This window comes from Pituophis catenifer, unplaced genomic scaffold (assembly GCF_029215685.1).
Source record: "Pituophis catenifer annectens isolate HBS135680 unplaced genomic scaffold, rPitCat1.0.hap2 SCAF_6, whole genome shotgun sequence".
Taxonomy (NCBI): domain Eukaryota; kingdom Metazoa; phylum Chordata; class Lepidosauria; order Squamata; family Colubridae; genus Pituophis; species Pituophis catenifer.
Genome location: NW_027256886.1, coordinates 20,658,300 through 20,679,748, shown reverse-complemented (window position 1 = coordinate 20,679,748; position 21,449 = coordinate 20,658,300). Strand labels below are relative to the sequence as shown.

Genomic DNA, 21,449 nt, shown 5'->3' with positions numbered 1-21,449 from the left:
GTTGTGTGGGAAAAATAGCAGGATGGCACACTATGTATGGAGTCTTGAGCTCCTTTATAAAAGCAGGGATATAAAGAACATTAATAAATAAGAGCTGATTTGAGGATGGCAATATTACTTAATTGATGCCATGAAGCATAAATTAGAACGAATTCTAATTTGTTTTACTGAGATAAACTGTTTTTTCCTTTTAGGTTTCTTTTAGAGGAACCTCTAAAGTAGGAAAGTTGTCTTCAAATTCAGTGATGTAAGCCAATGAGTTCTCCTTTTTTTTAATCTAATCTTTGCATGTGGGAGGTGATCTGACATTCCATGCATCTCTCTTTTGGGTAAACACAGCTCAACAGTACACAGACGTAGATCAATAGCAATTCATCCTGAGGTGGCTTCAAGCCATTTTTGAAAAGGGTTTAACCAAGTCTAATGGTTTATTAGAAAATGTTACTTTGCATTGTTTTAGAAATTAGTAATTAACAATCTCCCAACTGTTGAATCTGATTTTAGTGATTTGTGTGGTTGTTCTGCTGAAGGAAAAAGATCGCATCTCTTTTTTCCACCTGATTTTTTAACATTTCATTTTTAGTATATTAAAAAAAAAAGTCATCAAAGCAACATTTTGGAATTTTCTTAAGATGGCTGACTTTGAAAAAGTTCTTAGGATGTAGAAGTTATTACGCCTTCACGTTTGATTTAAAGTCTACTTATCAAGAAAAATGACTGCAGGAAAGATAGGATTAGACCTTTGTGGCAGTGCTTAAGTTCGCCTTTTTTCCTTTCCTTTTCCTTTTTAATGAGGACTAGAATATTTCCACTGTGAACTGCCTTCATAGAGCACCAAAAGATCACACTTGCGTCACGCCAATCTTTTTCTTTGTGCCTATAATATAATTGGCTGATTGTGCTAGCAACGCGTGAGCTGCTCTCCCCCCTTCCTTTCCCCTAAGAACAGCCTTGGCTACCTATTATTAAGCCTTGTTGCTGGTTCCCTGAGAGGAACTGCTCTGCTCTACTGCTTCTTGCTAGCAAAGGCAGTGCCATTGCGCAGGTTGAAACAGCAGAAGCAGCATCCATTTTAATCTGCAGGAAGCCTCTCTCTCTCTGTAGAACGCCGTCCTCTTCTTCAGACCCAGCAGTTTGCAGCTTCGGTAAACAGTCTCGGCTCTTCAGTTTGCTTTTCTGGATGATGCACTGAGATGGTACACCAGGAAAACTGTTCTTATCAGGTAAGAAAAGGGATCTCTTTTACCCTAATCTTCCATCGGAAGAGATAGAGAAAAGGCCTCCCCTCTTTTTTTCAATGCAGCAAGTTGCTTCTTTTCAGCTTCTGCAAAACTGGGTAGCTCTTTTTTTTTTTAAGCTTGTATTTTCTTCTCTTATTTTTCTTTCCTGCTCATCATACCCCCTAGCAGCTGCACTATGATGAGCAGGGAAGAAAAATAATCCATATATTTCTTTAAGGTAGTCGGTTGTTAAGTATCTGTTGCTAAATCTGTATCTATGTGCCTGCTTAGAGTGAATGAAAACAACTCTGGACAAAATAATAATTAGTTCTGCTTCCTAATTGCATTTCATTAGGATTGAAAAACTGATAGATTTCAGTTTATAGAAGAGAGGATGTTATTGGCTGCCTTGAGGATATTTTGAGAAAATGGTTAACTGGTGAAAAATAAATATTGTTAAAGTATATCTGTTATAGGAGTTATGCATTCCAGCTCTCCTTAGCTTGTCAGCAGCATCAGTATACGTCGGTTTTAAACTAGCAAGAAATATGCCAATCAGCTGCATCAAACATTTATTGTCATTTATCTTTAAAATCAAGATGCTGTGTTTTGATTATAGTGCTTACATTTACTTCTTAGTTACTACTGACCTCAGGAGAAAGAAGTCACTTCTTTTCTAAAGAACATTACTACTGGTTTTCCTATGAGCATTATAATACTTCAAAAACAAAACATATAAAATGTAGATAGCATGCAGTTTTGACAAATAATATTCTACCATTTAATATCTTTTTGTACAGGGACCTTTCAAGACTCCAGTAGGAGTTATTGAGCTGTATTGTGTTTAGACTGTGTGTAATTGGAAGGTGGTATCAAGAATCAGTGATGTGAGAAATTTTATCATCGAAGCAATATAAAACACTAAACCAAACTCGGATGTGTTTTCATTTGTAATCAGCATTTTCCTATATTTTCTTTATAGTGGAATATTTCAGTGGGTCTACTACATGTTAGTTTATATAGTGCTACTCCCTCTTTTTTAAAATGTATTTTATGTTTTCAGTTTGTTTAGACAAATCGGCAACTACAGAAGAAAAGTTGATATAGGACAAATAAATCCCCATATATAATAATTTAGATGAAAATCCAAGAAGGTAATGCTATCTAAGGACGGTGTAGGGGATAAACAACAACTGGCTTTTTAATTTTTAATAAATGCCCCAGCTGTGTCACAAAGAATTCTTCTAAAGCCATATTTTGAATTCTTGTTGGTGTTAAAGGTCATCTTTTATCTCTTTTGAAAAAGAACTCAGTTCTTTAGCAAGTTTAAGTAGTCTGAGCAGCATCAGAGATACTAGAGTGAGCAGATTTTTACGTAGTTTGGTATTTAAACTCTGGATGCCTGGCATAATGAAATCGGTATGGATTATAAATTGCAGGTTAATAGATAAAATCTTTGTAATAAACAAATTACTTTAAAAACAAAAAGAGGGTATCACACCATTGTTAAGCAAAGGAAAAAAACAGAAATTATATGTTAATTCATATTTTTAACCCAATCGGGATACAGAATCTAGATTCTAGAGTCCAGTCGAAAAATAACATGATTAGATTCCCACAATGCAAGCAGTAAAAAGCTCCTTCTTTCATGGAGGGAAGGAAAATCTTAAAATCACTGCCATCTGTGGGTAGATAATAAATGCCTTGTTTGCATCATCTTTCTAGGTGCATTGAGTCACCTAGCTATTAAAATATGGTGCTCCATCCTTTTTAAAGACAAGGTATTCAAACATTAGAATCTTCACTTATTTTGAAGTAGAACCAAAAATCACTAAGGACATTTTCACACTTTGGTTTCCCTCCCTTTATCATCATAATCCATGAATTGTGGCTTAATAGTCACAAGTGAGCAAACTAATATATCACCTATTTTCTTCAGTTTTGCCCTTTTCTATGTGTCAAATGGACAAACAATCCAGAAATGAGAGAATTCTGTATGAGGTCCAAAGCTGAGATGACACTGTATGCTGTTTAAACAAGCCAGGATTAGTAAGCCAGCTTTGAACCTGCATCTTGCTATCGGCTTGTAAACCATTAGCCTAGATTATTTTTACCCCACTCTTCAGACAGAGAGGTAAAAAAAAAGTCTACCAATGAATTGCTTATACAAATTCTGATTTATAAGCAAGGATTTATGGCTTTCTTTGGGGTTATTTTTTTTTTAAAAGAATGGGAAATTAAATACAGAAAAACAAAGCCATCTCCACTTTGTTTACAATATTGTTCTCGTTGCACAGGAGCCCCTTCAGCATTCTTGGAATGAAAATAAAATAAAAAATGGTAGATGGCTGCAACCCCCAGTGTTTTTTTTCGATGTCTGCTTTTCTAGAAAAGAAAAAAAAAAGATAAGGGAAGCACAGGGCTACAATGGATATTGGAGAACAGAACTCAGCCATTTTACTTCTGTCTTACGTCAGTCTGATTACCAGGGCACTCCTTCTGCAAACAACCACCTCCACCCTAGGGAAGCCATTTTGTATGAGCATCTATGAAATACTTGCAATGTTCAAAATGCCTTCACAGACCCCATACAGTTTCTCTAACCAGAGATTCATACAACCATGAAGAGAGGAAATACTAGTACTAGGCTAAACCAACAGAAGGCAATGCTTCAAACATACCGTACCTAGTACGTGTAGAAGAATGGATTTGAGTTATTCTTTTGAACATTAGAACCAGTTGTGTAGGTACAGTAGCTCCAAGATGTATTTGCTGGAAATGAACATTTCAAAGTCAACTGTTGAATTTTTGTTTCAGTTTGTCTGCTTCTGGCAAGCAGAGATGAGAGAGGAGATCAATATCAGTGCATAAATAAATAAATAGGAGGAGAAAGGACCATTAGATATGTTCGCTGCTTTGAGTTATTTATAAAAACTAATAAAGGCAGGATAAAAAAATCTTTAAAATGGATAAATAAAATGAGGATTCTTATGTGCTTTCAAATTTAAAATATAATCTTTTCTTTGTTTAGAATGTGTGTTTTAGCAGAACTAGATATTTAGAGGCTCTGTGCATGATACATCACTTCTAGTACAGATTTCTCTACCAATAAAGAATCTAGATTTCTGGACCAAAGTCAGTTTGCAAAATCACTATACTATTGGTGGTTTTATTATGGCCTATGGATGATGGCTAATGAATGTATGATAATTACATTATAACAAAGCTGGAAGGAAGCAAATTGAATAAGGCTGGACATATATGAGCAAATTAGGTGAGTTCATTCAGAGCTAGGCAACAAGTACATTGCAAGTAATCTCTGACCTCTGTCCAATTTCAACAGGAAACAGCCAAACACTGGAAGATAAGACCTACATAACCTATACATTGTTTATAAACATACAGTCCTTTCCTAAAATCAAACTCTACAAGGAGAAGGGTGGCTGAAAGTTGTGGTTCTCATACTCATTACGATTCTGCTCCCAACCATGAAAGTACTCCAAAAGATTTCTAATGCCCACTCCACTACTTAACTCTAATCCCGATCTCCTGTAAGATAGAAAGCCTAGATTGAATTTCTGCACATCCACAGCCAACTGCATGTCAGCTTGCCCAATGTGTAAACCCATGGCCAAAGTTTCAAAATTATCTTGTAGGGCTAGAAAAAAAATGGGTTAAATTGAGCCACTAGTTTTATATGACCCTAAAATCAACATTTAATTTTAGACTGTATCAACAAAAATATAACTCTAGTTTCAGTCTATCTCAGTTGGGTGCCCAGTCTGGATTCACGCATTAAGAAGGACTCAGAGAAATTGGATTAGATTCAAAGAAGCACAGTGATGATGATCAAGGTATCAAAAATTAAATTTTCTAAGAAGTTGCTATTGCACTGGATATTTTCTTAGAACAGTGCTTTCTAACAATTGCTAAGATGAATTTTTACCATCCTTATCTCCTCTGACATTTTCATGGCCATTCTCCAATCTCTTACATTGTCACAACACATCCAGAAACCATTAGTGTATGACTGATGATATGTAGGAATGCCCCAGTGTTACACTGGAGATAATTTTGAAATTTATCAGTTTACTTGGGTTTTCACACACATAAACATTCACAGGATTATTCTCAAATATAGATATCTTGGTATTTTAAGCTGACTCCAGATCATTTATGGCCTTGTTGCCAATGCAGTATTTTGTTTTCATTTATTTTAAACTCTGGATGTTTAAATATTTTAACATTACGTCATGGAGGGAAGGAGGGAGGGAGGGAGGAAGGAAAAGGAAGGAAGGAATTTAATTCTCTCCATTTTCAAGGTAGACTATATATTCCTAGTCTTCATTCTCTTATAAATTAACCAAATTTATTGAAAAAACTTTGGTGAGATCTGGTTTTTTTTATGAACAAATGATGCACCAATTCTCACTATTGAAATACGTTTATAAGCGTTAAATAAAAATTAATAAAGCCAACAGAAGGCAAAAGCTGTGATATGTTCTTTAACACCTGTTTGTTGTGTCCCACCTCAGAGTTTCCTGTGCCTGTATAAAAAATGTATCATGATTGGTTTCAGACTCCCAGGGGACGGGAGTCTTAGCTAACTTTGAAGGTTGTCTCCCAAGCTTGAGCCTTGCTTGGTGAGTTTCTGTTGCTAGATGGGTCCTATTGTGTTGCAGATGATGGTCAATTGACAAAGGTGGGGAGGGATGACAAAGGTGGGGAGTAAGCTTGGCTGAGGCCTTAATGGCCCATTGACAAAGGTGGGGAAATGAGTTTCTGCCTCTGGCCCATTGACAAAAGTGGGGGGGGATGCAGGAAGCTGCTTTGTCTTTAAAACATGTTTCTCCATTTCTCATCCAGGGAAATATAATATTCTGCCTTTTTAATATTTCCTAAAATATTTCATTCTTCTAGGAGAGGGATGAGTGCTAACTTCCTAGACCATACTGTCCAGATTTGATGTCCTGCAAATCCCATCCTTTCCCAAAATCAAAGAAATACTTTCATAGCCATGAAATGCCAGTACTTTTATGGCAGAACTGCAAGGACCTTTTTGAAAAGGCAAAGTGTGAGGTGTTGATTGATTGATTAGTTTTTCCTTGGTTCTGAATGTGCCTTGTCCTTACAATACTCAATTTCCAAAATAAGTAGGTCATAGCAGTCTAGAAAGCTATTGGGTTGGAACAGAATGATATTGAGATATAATTTGGAATCAAAAGGTTTTGTGAGATGGAAGATTGGACATCTTAAAGCATCTTGGAAAAGGATAAAATTCATTGGAAAATATTTCTAAAGAATTGTGTTTAAGGTTATATTTTTAAATTTTACTATCTATGTTGTTTGTGGGCATAGAAGTTCATTTGTGATGCAAGGATATTCAATTACCACGCATTGTTCTCACAAAAAAATACACAATTTTCTACTATTGTTACATTGATTAAATGCAAAAAAGCATATGATATTTTTTAAAAAGTTGTCAGCAGTACCTTAGGAAGATTTCATCATAACGGTATTTTAACATTCTTAGCTAATAAAACTTTAAAATCTCCACCTTCGTAAATGAATAGATTTTTCACAAAATGAGTAGATTTATCTTTAGTTTGCCTGGTAATTGAACAGGAAAAGGGAAGAATTAATTTTACTAACACTAGGAAATGACTGAGTCAGCTGTGAAGATGGGAGCCATAAAAAAAAGTAAAGCATATTAACATAATTCCTATGTGCAAAAAAGTAATTACACAGAAGCCTTTAAGAAAAATAATTGAATTTAGCTTGCCCGGCATACTAATGCATGTCGTCTTCTTTTAAACTTTTGAATCGTACATACTAGAGGTTTTAAGTCTCTTACAATTGATGTAAATGTATTGTAGGATTAAATATTTTCTGTGTATTTAATAGATTTGAAAGGGAAATATTAATAGCAGTTTTACTGATATTCTTGTACATAGATAGAATTCATAGCACAATTAATTTTATTTTACTAAGAGGGTCATCCACATTTTTTTCTTAAGTTTTATATATATATAAATATGTACATATATATATATATATATTTTCTGAGGTTTTCGCGGGTGTTTGTATGTAGGTCTTTGGTTATTCGGGTTTTCTCCCACATAAAATTGAAAGTGTCTTGGCGACGTTTTGACGAAGTCTCATTCGTCATCTTCAGGCTGGTGTTTTCAGCTTCGTGAAGCCGAAAACACCAGCCTAAAGATGATGAATGAGACTTCGTCAAAACGTCACCAAGACACTTCCAATTTTACGCAGGAGAAAACCCGAATAACCAAAGACCTATATATACATACATACATACATACATACATACATACATACATACATATGTAGATATCTAAAGCAATATTTGCATATTTGAAATCTCAATTGCACTGGAACTTTTTTATTCCTCTGTATATTTTCTTTTGTGGTTTATTAGGTCTAGCAGATTTAAATACCAGGAACATTATATTCAAATTTTCTAAAAATCATGACTAACCAGTACAGACATATGCCTTGGTAATTATTTGACTTGATCATTTCATTTGTTCCTTTAAGTGTAACAGAAGGACAAGTTGGAAGGTTTTGAACAAATGTAACATAGCATTTTGTTGATCCTAATTTTCTGTCACTAATCTTAACTATGTTTTCTTTGGAAAAGGTAGGCTTTAAACTATGGGCAATAGAAATAGCTTCTTTAAAAAACAAGTTTGGGTTGACTTCAAGCAAAATATCAGTCTACAGTTAATCCAAAATGGATGGAAACTTTTCTGAATTTCAATTCAGTCATGCCAGAAACTAAGTTGGCCTTGAGCTAAATCCAGTAATATATTAAATGCAGCTTACTGTATATCCAATTGCAATCATAATTATTCAATGACAGTAAAAACCTTAATGGAACAGGGAGGATGTCTAAACATCCATCATTGAAATTACATTTGCCAACTGATACCATATTGTAGATGTGTTTGGACTATAATTTCCAGCTAGAAGTTCTGCCAACACATCTGAAGAATAGTAACTTGGAAAAGAACTAATGTCTTTTTGTGTAAACTGTCTAAGGAAACATCTTACAGCAAATGTTGAAGAATAATGTTCTTCAGAATAATGTTCTTCAGAAGTAGCTGAATTTTCACTGCTGAAAATTCTGGATATGGTGGCTTTGCAAGATCTGGAATCCCATTCCCAACCGTGGTCTGAAGCAAAACACTCTTATAGTATCTCATGTGTAAGCTGGTGATAAGTCTTCCTACCCTTCCAATAAAAGATAACAGCATGAAAGGGCCTTCCTCAATTAAATAGTTGTCAAGGTTGTTGAGACATCTCTCAAACATTAGGTCACAAAAGTGTAATTTGAATCATAAATGAAGAGCACCCTTGAAGAGCACCCGGAGGCTCCAACTGGTCCAGAATGCAGCCGCGCGGGTGATTATGGAAGCGTCATGGTGCTCCCATGTAACACCTCTCCTGCGCGAGCTGCACTGGCTTCCGGTGGTCTTTCGGGTGCTATTCAAGGTGTTGGTTACCACCTTTAGAGCGCTCCATGGCTTAGGACCTGGATATCTACGAGACCGCCTTCTGCTGCCAAGAGCCTCCCACCGGCCAGTGCGCTCCCACAGAGAGGGGCTCCTCAGAGTGCCGTCGGTCAAACAATGTCGACTGGCAGCCCCCAGGGGGATAGCTTTCTCTGTGGGAGCACCTGCTCTCTGGAACGAGCTCCCCCCCTGAGATACGGACGATCCCGGACTTACGAACTTTTCGCCAGGCCCTAAAGACTTTCTTATTTCACCAAGCCGGGCTGGCCTAATTTTTAAATTTTTAAAAAAAATTTAAATTGTTTAATTTTAATCTGAATTTTAATGGGGTATTTAAACGGTTGGGCCAAATTATTTAATTTATTTTAAATTGCTTTTAAATTTTGTATTTTGTGTTTTTACCTTTGGCTGTTCACCACCCTGAGTCCTTCGGGAGAAGAGCGGTATATAAATTTTAAAAATAAAAATAAAATAATAAATAAATAAATGGCACTTGTTTATTGTTAGGTGTAAGATACCTTTTTGAGTAAATCTTACTGCTTATTTTAACAGAAAAGCATTGAAAATTCTTGTGCTTTTTGGCAGTTGCCTCAATCAAAAAGTAATTCTTTTGGAGTAATTGATTTTGATTGATTTATTGAAATGAAAGAGAGAGGGTTACAAGAATTCGGCAAATGGGTGATTTCCCAGTTAGAGCAGTGACTCTTTTTTTAACCTTCTTTCTAACAATTTCCTGTAATCCATCAACAAAACAGGTATTTTCACTGATAATGGATAAGCTTGCAGCTGTTAATATGACCATCTCCTGAATTTTTACCAGCATGAGAACTCACAATTATAATTGTGCCTCTCAATTTGCAGTGAATTTGACAGTGCAGTGTTGTTGGCAATTGTTTTAGCACCCTTAAAAAAGGGTGCTAATAGATCCCATGTGGCCTCTACCAAAGGGCTGCCCAAAGTCTATAAAATGATAAAAAATAAATAGCTAATAACTAAATTTGTCTCAAGGTGACTTAACCCACATCACTTTACCCAGATTCTTCATGCTGGTGTAATGTAATTGACTAACATTTTGAGAATGATGCTTAATTTGAAACAGTTTCTCTCACAGGCAGTTCTGCTTTGGTTATCTTCAGTTTTGGAATCTTAAGGGTAATTTAAAGTTAAGTTTGCACAAGATCAAAAGGGAAATAAAGAGCTACTATTATGAAATTAACCAACAGCAGTACATCAAAGTGGGATGCCTCGAAGTTTTGTGGGAAAGCCAAACCAACTCCAGATGTCCAGTCGGAGAGGCTGTGAAGAATGTCAAAACATATCCAAAATGTTTGCTCAAGCAGACTAACGAAAATCCCAAGCACTGCAGGAACTGGCACCTGTTCATTCCAGAGGACTTTTGTCTCTGTGAATTGATTTTTCTTTGCGATCAAACAGTACTGTTTCCAAGGTGCAGCTGAATTTCAGAAATGTCTCTTTTACTACTACTTTAGGGGGGGAAAATATTTTGAACAATTCCCTGAACCAAGGACTTATACTCTAGATCTAGAGGAAAGTTTGTCTAAGAAATATAGGTATTGCAGCATCCCCATGGTCACATGATCCAAATTCAGACACTTGTCAACTGACTCATATTTATGACGCTTGCAGTGTCCAGAGGTCATGTGACCTTTTGATCAGCAAAGTCAATCGGAAAGCCAGATTCACTTAACAACTGTGTTGCTAGCTCAACAACTGCAGTGATTCACTTAACAACTGTGGCAAGAAGGGTCTTAAAATGGGGCAGAAAAATCACTTAGCAACAGAAATTCTAGGCTCAATTGTGGTTGCAAGTTGAGGACTACCGTCTGTAGTAGAAAATTTTCTGTTAGTCGGAGAGACGAATTTAATAGTTCTTTTATGTTATTAATTATCTAAGATTATCAGTCACAGCTACCCATCAAAAGTGGGCTTTCAAAAAAGGGGAAAAGAAAAAGAATCAAAGGAGAACAAAGAAGCAACTTCATTACTGCAGAAAACTTGCCTCAGGCATGGAAGCTGACTGAGTGACTTCAGACCAATTGCTCTCCCTCTGCCCACTCTACCTCACAAAGTTGTGGACAGGGTGGATTTGATTTAAATCAACTCGATTTAAATCATAATTTTTAAAGAGCAACTGTCATCTCTGCTACTCCTTTGACCCACTGTTGACTCACCGATAGTCCCAGTGTTGCAGAATATACAGCCTCATGCTACATAACTAAGCTCCATTTCATGCTGAATAAATTAAATTATTTATGTATCTTAAATAGAAAACTATCTTACGATAGATTTTTACCCCAAAAGTTTTTTATTAAAATAAATTTGATAAAAATCAAAGAAATCCGATTTAAATAAAAAAATCCGATTTAAATCAAAAAAATCCGATTTTTTTTATTTTTTTTAAAAAAAATCATTGATTTTTATCCACCCTGGTTGTGGAAACATTGGAGGAGAGAGTATTACATACGTCACCTTGAGATCTAAAAAATAAAGGCAGGATCTAATAACTAACCACAGTCTGAGGAGATAAATCAAACAAGAATTTTTTTTCTAGATAAGAAAATTTCAGGCAACTGAGTATTTTTTTTAAAAAAAAACCAAAAAACATGGGCGATAAGCGTCAGCACTCCTGAATATAAAGCAACTACAGTACTCTGCTTCTGAATTATTGTCCTATGCTTCAGAACATGAATAACAGCAAGCTGATTTTCCACAGTAGAGGGGACAGTTCCTTAAGCTGTTTCTGATACGTAGGTGTATTTTTAGGACAGGGATGGGCAGTGTTTTTACACACTTAATATGGGTGAGTCACTAGTAGGGCTGTGCCAAACCTGTGGGTAGGACCACAGTTTTGTGTACTTCTGAAGTTAATCTGGTCTAAAACTATTTTTTGCAGTTACTACACTATTTATTTATTTCAGAAATGGCAGTAAACAATACCACTAATTTTAAGAAATGATGATTGGTGGGGGGAAAAGATTTAGGACCCCTATGCAGGTCTGAACGCGCAATCTGTTTTATGATTTTTGTAATTCTATTACAAATGCGTGCATCCTTTGGTTATGACTAAGCTCCCTGTATCTTTGATTTTTATACCTTTTTAAAATAGGAGGTTATGATTTGGGCTTTTGTTTCTCTCTCCCTCCCCTTCCTCCCTCTGCTCTGGTGTAGTCTGCTAGGCAGGCCTCCATCTATTTTTATCCTGAACTACCAGGGACTGGAGGAAGACTGTTGCTTTCCGTGTTCCAAGAGCAGAGAAGCCGGTTGCTGTTTAAAAGAAGCAGCCTTGCCTTTATTAGGCAAAAGGAAGGCTGCTTTGGAGTGGATTCTAACAGCATAGTTCAGAGGTGTGCGTGATAGCAACAACTAAGACTGCTTCAAGCATCATTAACGATGAGAACTACTTTTGGAGAATGGGAGCTGTTCTTCCATCGAGGTGAAAAGAAATAGATCAGGAAGTCCTTCTCATGAAGAAGACATCTGAAATTCCTGGTCTTTTTTTTTTTAAAATATGCCATTTACTTAGGACAGTTTGAAGAGCAAGCTGTGAAAAAAGGGAGATTTGGATCCAGATTATGGTGCAGGAGAATGTTATTTTCTGTTTAACTCTTTTGGTCTTCAAGCAGTAAGGAATGCATTTTGACAGTGATGGAATGGATGACATTGTCACTGAAATATCCAGATTGGATATGGAGGAGAATTATAAAAAGGTAAGAAAGGGAAAGGGTTCTTTTGTCTTGGCACAATGGTTCCATTTTTGCAAGAAAGAAACAAATGAAAGCCCTGTGCCAAAAGGCTGGGGCAAGCGAGCCATTTGTATAGCATCCTTGAAGGCTGCAAAACACAGATATTTTTCTTCACAGTGTCTCTTTATTTTGCCACAGAATGCCTTTTATTGTCGGGATCGATGTTTACTGAGTTCAGAATCTTGGTTAAACTACATAATACCTAGTTGTATGCAGCCTGGATTAAGATTAGCTGTTAAGAATATGTTCCTGTAGATTTCAGCCTGCTAAAAAAAAATTTCGACAGCACATTTGAAAATAGCTTTGATGCGTGTTTAAGATTTGCAAAAGGAACTTATCTTCTTTCCTTTACCCTCCCTACTTTTAAGATAATATAACTTTTTGAAACTGAATGGGACTGAGTTTGCTAGAGTACAAGAGATTTCTATAAACTGATATAATGGCATGTCTTGGGGAAAAAACCATGCCAGCTGTGATATGTAACTTTAAATATAGTAATTTTCTATGCCTGGTAATAACAGGCACACTTAAAAATAACTTTACTTACATGGTTGTGGTCTTGACATCAAACTACAGATACAAGCTTATCCTCCTTATGGTTAGAGGGCAAAAAGTTACTTTTTGTTGTTATCAGCAATTGTTTCTTGCCTATCTGCTCTAAGTTTTTAAACATATTTACTGTCTGCATATACTATATTTGTAGGCTTGAAAAGTTGATTTCCAGGGAATTCATTTTGTTATTCTTGAAGTAACTAAAAAAACATTTAAAACTGTAAAGAGTGCTTGATGATGTTGTGCCATCAAGGTTTTTTTTTTTACTCTTAGAAACCACCTAAATTTGATTGGTTTAATGGAAAACTAACTCAAAGCAAACATAGAAAATAACTTGATGAGTGACTCTTTAAGAAAGTTGATTCAATTTCCATGTATTATGTCTTTATTAAGCCATATAAAATGGCACAAAAGTAGGTGCAAGCTTTTGTGTATTCACAAAAGTAAATAGATAACAGTAAATAGATAACAAAAGTAAATATATAACAAAAGACAAAACTGTGCAAGTAGAAAATGCAATCCAAATGTTTCAGGCAATAGAACTATAATTTAAAATTGGACTGAGCATATTGTCCATCCTTAGAAAGGGTATAGCTTCAGTTGGTGCACATAATTAGAATTCAGGAAGTCTGGAGGTCCTAACATATTCTATTACAGCACTGGCAACACCCTACGATCCAAGAAGACTGATAATGAGAATGATATGAAATTCTTGGCTAGGTAAATTTCTGGTTTCATGAACTGTAAGACAATTTCATGCCTCTGGACAGAAAATCTAAATCTGCTATTGTTCATTTATAATATTAGGACCACTTTTTCCCATATATAAATCAGTTGTGGTGTATTCTAATTGTGATACCGGAAAGGGTTGCTTACTTTTTAAAAAAATATCCAAACTGATATGGTTGGAGTCTAGACTTTGACAGATTTCCCAGTTTGTTAAGTGGATTCTATATTCCCAAAGGTCTAAAAAGGCACTCTAATTGTTTGCTTTGTTCATTTGTTTTTAAATAAAGAACATGTTGTAAATGCTATTGAATTACAGATTATGTACAATAGATTCCGTGTAATTTTTCTTGTTCTAAATTCTGTGGACTGATAATATTACAGCCATATGCTGTAAATGCTAGACTGATGTAGAACATTTGGAGATGTGACTATGCAAACGTTCCCAAAATGCCAAAACCACTTGGGGGTGGGGGGTGGGGGGGGTGAGAGATCCCAATAAGGATCAGGTTCATATAAATATTGACATATTTCCATGGTTTGCATAAAAATTGTATATAACTCACTAGGAATATTCGCTAGTAATACATAAGACTTATTACTTATAAGTAATAAGTAATTACATTACTTATTGGTAATGTATGAAATAAAGCATACTTTAAAAGCCTTGTTAAAATTATCTTCTCATCTATTATTGCTGCTGAGTGAACTATCAATAAATGAACCTGCTAGCTTTTGTGGAAATCAGGCTTTTCTTGACAGCTCAGACAAAATGATAGGAATGAGTCAGCAGCATTTCTGAAACATGGCAAAAAGCAGCAATAAAACTTAGCCAGTAAATTTTGTTTGAAGCGTATCAAGAAACATTATTGGAAATAATAGCCATAAATGTTTGGAGTTTTCCTCATCTGTTAGTCATGTTATTTTGACTTCATATTCTGTCAAATCTGTAAAAATTAGATTACCAAAACTACTGAGAGTTCAAAAAGTCAGAATAGATTGATAGAAAATGATATAATTAGAGGACAGACAAGATACACTGCTGGGATATGGGGAATTTCTGTTTACTTCTTGATCTGAGGCAGGGTCTGCCTAAAATTATATTTTTCATAAATATGAAGCAGCTATTTTATTTCTTGAAATATGATAAAATGATTAGTATTCCTGGCAGCTTCCAGGAAACCTGAGAAACTATTTCTTGGATGCGATGGCAGGAGCTGTTCTTCATCTCTGATTCAGGAGGAAAGAACTAATACAAAAGTATATTTTTGATTCTGATCATATATTTTTAAGATATCCTAAGGATATTGAGGACATTATGAAACATATTCTAATATTCCTGCAAACAAGAAACAAGAGTCATGGATAGCGACGATTACAATAGACGTTATTTAATAAATACATTATTAGCAAAAATTCTTATTCATACAAACTTTCTGGAAACTAGAAGCTACATATAAAATATGCTGCATGTGAGTTCTGAAAGAGGAGAGAAGAAATGGAACCAAGCGAAGATGCCTTATTAGTTGTTTCTGAGGGACATGTCTACAAGATGTCTCCATCTCATTTCCAGCCTATATAAGAGGTAGCTTAGACACATATTCAGCTTTCATATTTGGGAAAAGTGTTTTTTCCTCCTTCAAATAGAACTTCATGGCCAATTTAAATCCAATAGCAAGGAACTGTTAGTTGGACAAAGAATAGTTGTTTGTCTATGGAGATTCTCAGTCATCCTGGTCATGATTGTCCCAAAGGTGCTTTTTCAAGAGGCAACTGGACTTTTTTTGTTTTTCCTTGAAGATGTTTCACTTCTCATCCAAGAAGCTTCTTCAATTCTGAGCTGTTCTATCTTTCATTACAAGTATTTCAGGAGTCATCATTCATGTTCATATTCTTTGTGCATAAATATTGCCTTTTAAAAAAAAAATGGAGAGAAAGGATTACAGGAGGTCTATCAGCATTGTCTCTGAAGAACCCTGAATATTTTATCTTCTTTGTTTTCCAGGAGATCTAGATTGATGTTCTGGCACAAAAATAGTTTAAAAATTTAGGTTGAACTTTTAAAAAACATTCTGAAAGAGTCCCAGAGGAAACATCTAAGCTGCCCCAAGCCTTCTTTACCACATTTCAGGAGAATGATTTGTGGCTATTTTTCTTGCCAGTGGGTGATGTTGAATAGGAGGGGAAAGGATGGCAGAGAATCCACCAATCATTGAAACTGCCCTGAAAATAGAATCTGTAAGGAGGAAAAACTCACATATAGGGGAAAACTCACATATATTTTCTTGGCAACTTAAGAAAAGAAGGAACATCAGACTAAAGCAGTTTATATGTGGTTTAAATGGTACTTTAAACCTTTTGGTGGCACAGTGGTTAGAATGCAGTATTGCAGGCTAATTCTGCTGACTGCCAGCAGTTCAATTCTCATCAGCTCAAGATTGACTCAGGCTTCCATCCTTCCAAGGTCGCTAAAATGAGGACCCAAATTGTTGGTGGCAATATGCTCATTAAGCCACTTAATGAGCATACAGCATGAGGGCTGTAAAGCACCGTGAAGCAGTATATAAGTCTGAAGTGCTATTGCTAAGTGCTATTCTGTCTCTCTCAATTCATAGAACTCTATATCACTTTTTCTTTAAACTATTGCATTACGTTTTTATTTATTTATCAAATTAACTAAAAGAAATTAAAAGGTACACAAAAATAGGAAGAGTTACAGGTCTAGTAGAAATCTCTATAGTTCCCGTCGGGATGCTTTCAGATCTGTTCACTTTCTCTCAACTCCATAACATCAATATTCCTGATAAAAATACAATCAGTCTATCAAATGGGATAAATTCAGTCCCATAAATGAAATGGCTATATTTATATTATAGAGAAACATGCAAGGATGTTAATAATGTGTAGCCTTTGAAAGATGGATGTCTTAAGGCTACATGAAACTTCTACAGAAGCTTCCCTTGCCCTCTTAGTTGATCTGATGTGACTGAGCAGTTATTGTTTTTACAGATCTGGTACTGGAAGCTGTCCAAAGTGAATGACCATGTAGGCATTAAATAATGAATGACTTTATAGATAGATTCAGATCTGACTCATAAACAACCAGGTTGCTATGGGCAAGCCCTTGGTCCAATGAAAATGTAATTCCATGCTCAGTTGACATTTTTCCTTCTCCCTTAGCTTCTTGCCTTTCACAGCAAAGCAGTTTGCACTTCCACTAAATCAGTAATCTGTGGTTTGTGTTTGATATGCAATTTTGATTAAAGAAATGTTAAAACTTTATCTGGTTGGTTCCAGAACTTGAAATGTAATGACAACCTATAAATGAAAGAAAAGAAATGGACCTGTAGCAGATTACGATAAAACAGATAATACTGCTATTGTATCATGAGAAAGATCCCAGCTGATTAGGGTCTCTTCAACTTAAGTTCTATTATATTGACCATGGACCATGTTAAAAACCCTTTTAATTCCATCATGAGCTCCTATGTTTATAGGAAAACCGCCTTCACACATACAACTGTCCTTTCTTGACTTCTATGTTGGCCAAAGTCTAATATCATGGAAAAGGTCTTAAGGATCCCATGTATGCAAATATTGAATTTGTAAATAGAATACATTGGCCATAAATAGAATGTATTGGTGACAGTTCTTCGTTAGTTATTACATTAGCATTATCTTTGAGTCTAAAAATTTAACTATGATTATTTGGCATCTGATTAGTCCATTATAGCAAAGGAGCCATTGAGCCTTTTGAAGGTTAAAATCTGTTCTCAAACTTCTAGGAATTAAAATATCTACACTTTAAAAAGTAAATAAATGACCCATGAAACAACTTTACAATGTATAAATAATTACCAGCAGACTTGTAATTGTGATATAATAGGTGGCATTTAGATTGTTTGAAGTGATTTGGCCTGGGTTACTGAACTGTGATCTTACTGCCAAAATCCCTACTATAATTACCAAACATATGATATGCACATATAACATTTGCTTTATACTGTACAGTATTGGAAAAACACAGTACTTTTCAGTACTAAAACTAACAATTGTTGAACCATAAATGCATATGCATTTCTTTTTAAAATTATATGTAAAATTATTTGCTAATAGCTCTTTCATCTTCTGCTTGTGGGTATTTGTTACAGCCAAAAATCTTTTATGTCTGGTCCTCACATTTAATTGCCTCCCATTTTATAAATATGTTAATGATCCTAATTTCTTCTGTCTTGTTAGATACCATTTTGAATGTGTGGTTGTTGTTCTGTTTGCATTTACTGTACATTGCTTTAATATTTAATTTGTCCCTTTATATTTTAAAAGCATTCATGCCACTCTTCATCATCATCAAATCCAAGAACAGTAGAATATAAAATATATTACAGCAAGATAAAAAATACATTAAGCAGCTTTTAAACCAACCAATAATCATTTTAAAGGAACCAGATTAATAAAAAGAAATTATCTTAATTATTTTCTGAAATGCCAAGAAAATTTATATGTCCTTGTCTGGCATTTTTAAGAAGGCAGACAAATATTTTGAAGGACACAAACATGCTAGCAATAATTTTAATAATAAATGTATAATAATAAGAAATTGATGTTATATTTAGATATATTTTTGCTAATAGCCTGTAGAGATTCTCAGTCATCCAGGTTATGGTTGTTCCAAAAGTGTTATTTTAGGAGACAACTTGGACTTCCTTGTGTTATCTTGTGAAGATGTTTCGCTTCTCATCCAAGAAGCTTCTTCAGCTCTGACAGGATAGTGGGGAATGGAAGGATTTATATTCCTTGCAGACAGCTGGTAATCTGCATCCTTTTAGCAGGTCGTTGAAGCACTTGGAGGTTTACCTGTGTCCTCAGGGTCACCTGTGTAGTGCTAATGATTCCTGTGGTCTGCAATTTTTTCTCTGGAAATCCATTCCTCCTCCCACACCGTTCAAAGGGTATTCATTTCAAATTGTATAGCTAAACATCTAAAGTCTTGCACAGCTAAAAATCCTTCCATTCCACACTCTTGTCAAAGCTGAAGAAGCTTCTTGGATGAGAAGTGAAACTTCTTCAAAAGAAAAAAACAAGAAAGTCCAGTTGCCTCCTGAAAAAGCAGCTTTGGGATATTTTTGCTAATGATGTAGATTCTTACAGCATGAAAAATCTTCCCGTCTTCATAAATTCTGTTTACCATAAAAAACATGGTAGAATATTGGATGGGGGGGGGAGGGAATATCAAATGAAAGAGACCTCTGAGGTTTCTTTTACCTTTGTAGCAGCACTTGTGGTGAAGTGAAAATGAATACACCAGCTTATTAAGTTCAGCAAATGTGCTTTTAAAACCATTGATTTTTCCCTCATGTTGCAATTTGTTTGCCTCTACACCTTTTGAGACAGAAAAGCTATGTGCCAGATGTATGATGTTCTCTGCAGATATTTCTTAGAAGTGACGAGGAATAGATTTCAGTTAATCGTGTACTCTACTGTAGCAACATGACTAATGAGTGTTGCTAAGGGTTTGCTGCTCAGAGCTTGCTGTAATTGCTTGAGATATGATGCAGAGGTGTGGTGTACGCCTCCAACTATAATAAACAAGGCTAAGAATCTAAATGTTGATGAAAGAAGAGATTCAAACTCGGCTCCCTGCCAGAGATCTTGCCCATCTGTGATACTTATCATCTTTTCATTTGAGATGATAAACCACACATTACAGGACCGTTTTGGTCCATGTTTGCATTTTGGCTCCTATCAACAATGGGAGAGGTATGGTTTCCAGTTCATTCATCACCAGTTTGACAGAAGGAGGAAGAGGAGGCTACTTTCAGTAGGGTTTTTTAAAATAATAATTTTATTTAGCTTCTTAATTTCTTTATACTTTGTGCATTGGTTTAGATACCACACTTTGACCATTGCTAAACTATTATCAGAGGTTTGAAAGTGATGCCATTCTGGCCATTTTTACTCACAATGGTCTAAAAGCTTGCCATTTTATTATTGATGTATGATTGCAGTCATTCTATTCTATCTCTGAGCTATATCTCTAAGTATAAATCAAAGTTCCTGCACCTTTTCAGCTGTTTAGAATGCTGTGTGTGGACCAACAGCTCCCCTTTGCTTTCTGTTCAAAGATAATTTTTGTCTCTTTCTGTTCAAATAATACTTAGGTTCATTTGTTTTATAATGAAAATGTATACCAAATATTGATTTGGCAATGAGAATATGAGTGGTTTTGTGAGTCCTGCAGTCACAGCATTTCTCTGAAGGCTAAATAGGGAAGTACATTGGGATATATATTCTATACTAGAGATGTAATCTATTACTAATGTCACAAAGAAGAGGGGGACAACGTATTCTCCAAAGCATCCGACAAGAAATGACGGATGGAAATTTACCAAAGAGAAATCCAACTTAAACTAAGAAGAAATTTCCTGACAGCGAAAACAATTAATTAAGGGAATGGCTTGCCTTCAGAAGTTATGGGTGCTCCAACACTGGAGGAGGTTTTAAAGAAGAGATTGGACAGCCATTTATTTGGAATGATGTAGGTCTGCTCTTTGGGCAGGAGTTTAGATTAGAAAACGTCCAGGGTCCCTTCCAACTCTGTTATTTCTATACTCTGTATTCTTCTCTGGAATAGGATCCTGAACTGATTTTTTATTTTTATTTTATTTATTTACTTATTTGTTCAACTTGTATGCCGCCTTTCTCTGAAGACTCAAGGCGGCTTACAGTGCATTTAAAAAACATATATAAAACATTAAAAGTTAAACCATTAAAAACAATTAAAACCCATTCACACCATTCATGGACGAGCTCGCCAGATCGCAAGAGCAAGATCAACGGCCCCAGGCCTGCCGGAAAAGCCAGATCTTCACTGCTTTTCGGAAGGCCAATAGGGTGGGGATGGTCTGGACCTCAGGAGGTAACTGGTTCCAGAGAGCTGGGGCAGCCACAGAGAAGGCCCTCCCCCGCGGGCCCGCCAGCCAGCATTGTTTAGCTGACGGGACACTGAGGAGACCAACTCTGTGGGATCTTACCGGTCGCTGGGAGCTATGCGATAGAAGGCGGTCTCGAAGATACCCTGGCCCTGAGCCATGTAGGGCTTCAAAGGTAATAACCAACACCTTGAATTGTGACCGGAGACCAATAGGGAGCCAGTGCAGCTCACGGAGAATTGGTGTGATGTGGGTGAACCTAGGTGCACCCACGACAACTCTCGCGGTTGCGTTCTGGACCAACTGTAGTCTCCGAACACTTTTTAAGGGTAGCCCCAAGTAGAGCACGTTGCAATAATCTAACCATCAGGTGACAAGGGCATTTATTTGCTGAAAATTCCCCATATGTCCTCCAAAATGTTCCTCCAAAAATGCACTTAAAACACTTGCAGAAAAACCAAAAGCGAAGAAGCAGTTTTAAGAGAAATGAGAGGGAGGGAGGAGGGCTCTCTTATTTTGCAATGGCCAGATTAAACTCAGTTTCAATAGAGTAGCATATATGTATCTCAGGGTTGAACTGTTTAGTGCTTGGGGCTCTCTGAGCCTGGCTTTTTGCTTACAGACATTCATTACTCAACTAGGGAACGTCATCAGTGCTTTAAACTGAGTGTTTAAGAAGGTTTTTGTTAACTATAATGATAATGGTATATATATAATCAA

The 21,449-nt window shown here is 35.9% G+C and overlaps 1 protein-coding gene across 5 annotated transcripts in view; it reads left to right on the top strand.

Moving 5' to 3' along the window:
• The window catches only part of SCHIP1 (schwannomin interacting protein 1), a 158,587-nt gene that overhangs the window by 110,925 nt on the left and 26,213 nt on the right, over nucleotides 1-21,449 (top strand). For 2 of the 5 annotated variants that reach the window (XM_070945493.1, XM_070945491.1), the window contains exon 1: nucleotides 12,010-12,483. The exons of 2 other annotated variants lie outside the window; for them this stretch is intronic. In XM_070945493.1, the coding sequence (XP_070801594.1) occupies nucleotides 12,406-12,483 (78 nt within the window). In that variant the 5' untranslated portion in view covers nucleotides 12,010-12,405. Of the gene's footprint in view, nucleotides 1-976; nucleotides 1,224-12,009; nucleotides 12,484-21,449 lie in introns of those variants that run through there. One more of the 5 variants, XM_070945492.1, reaches the window with a different exon arrangement.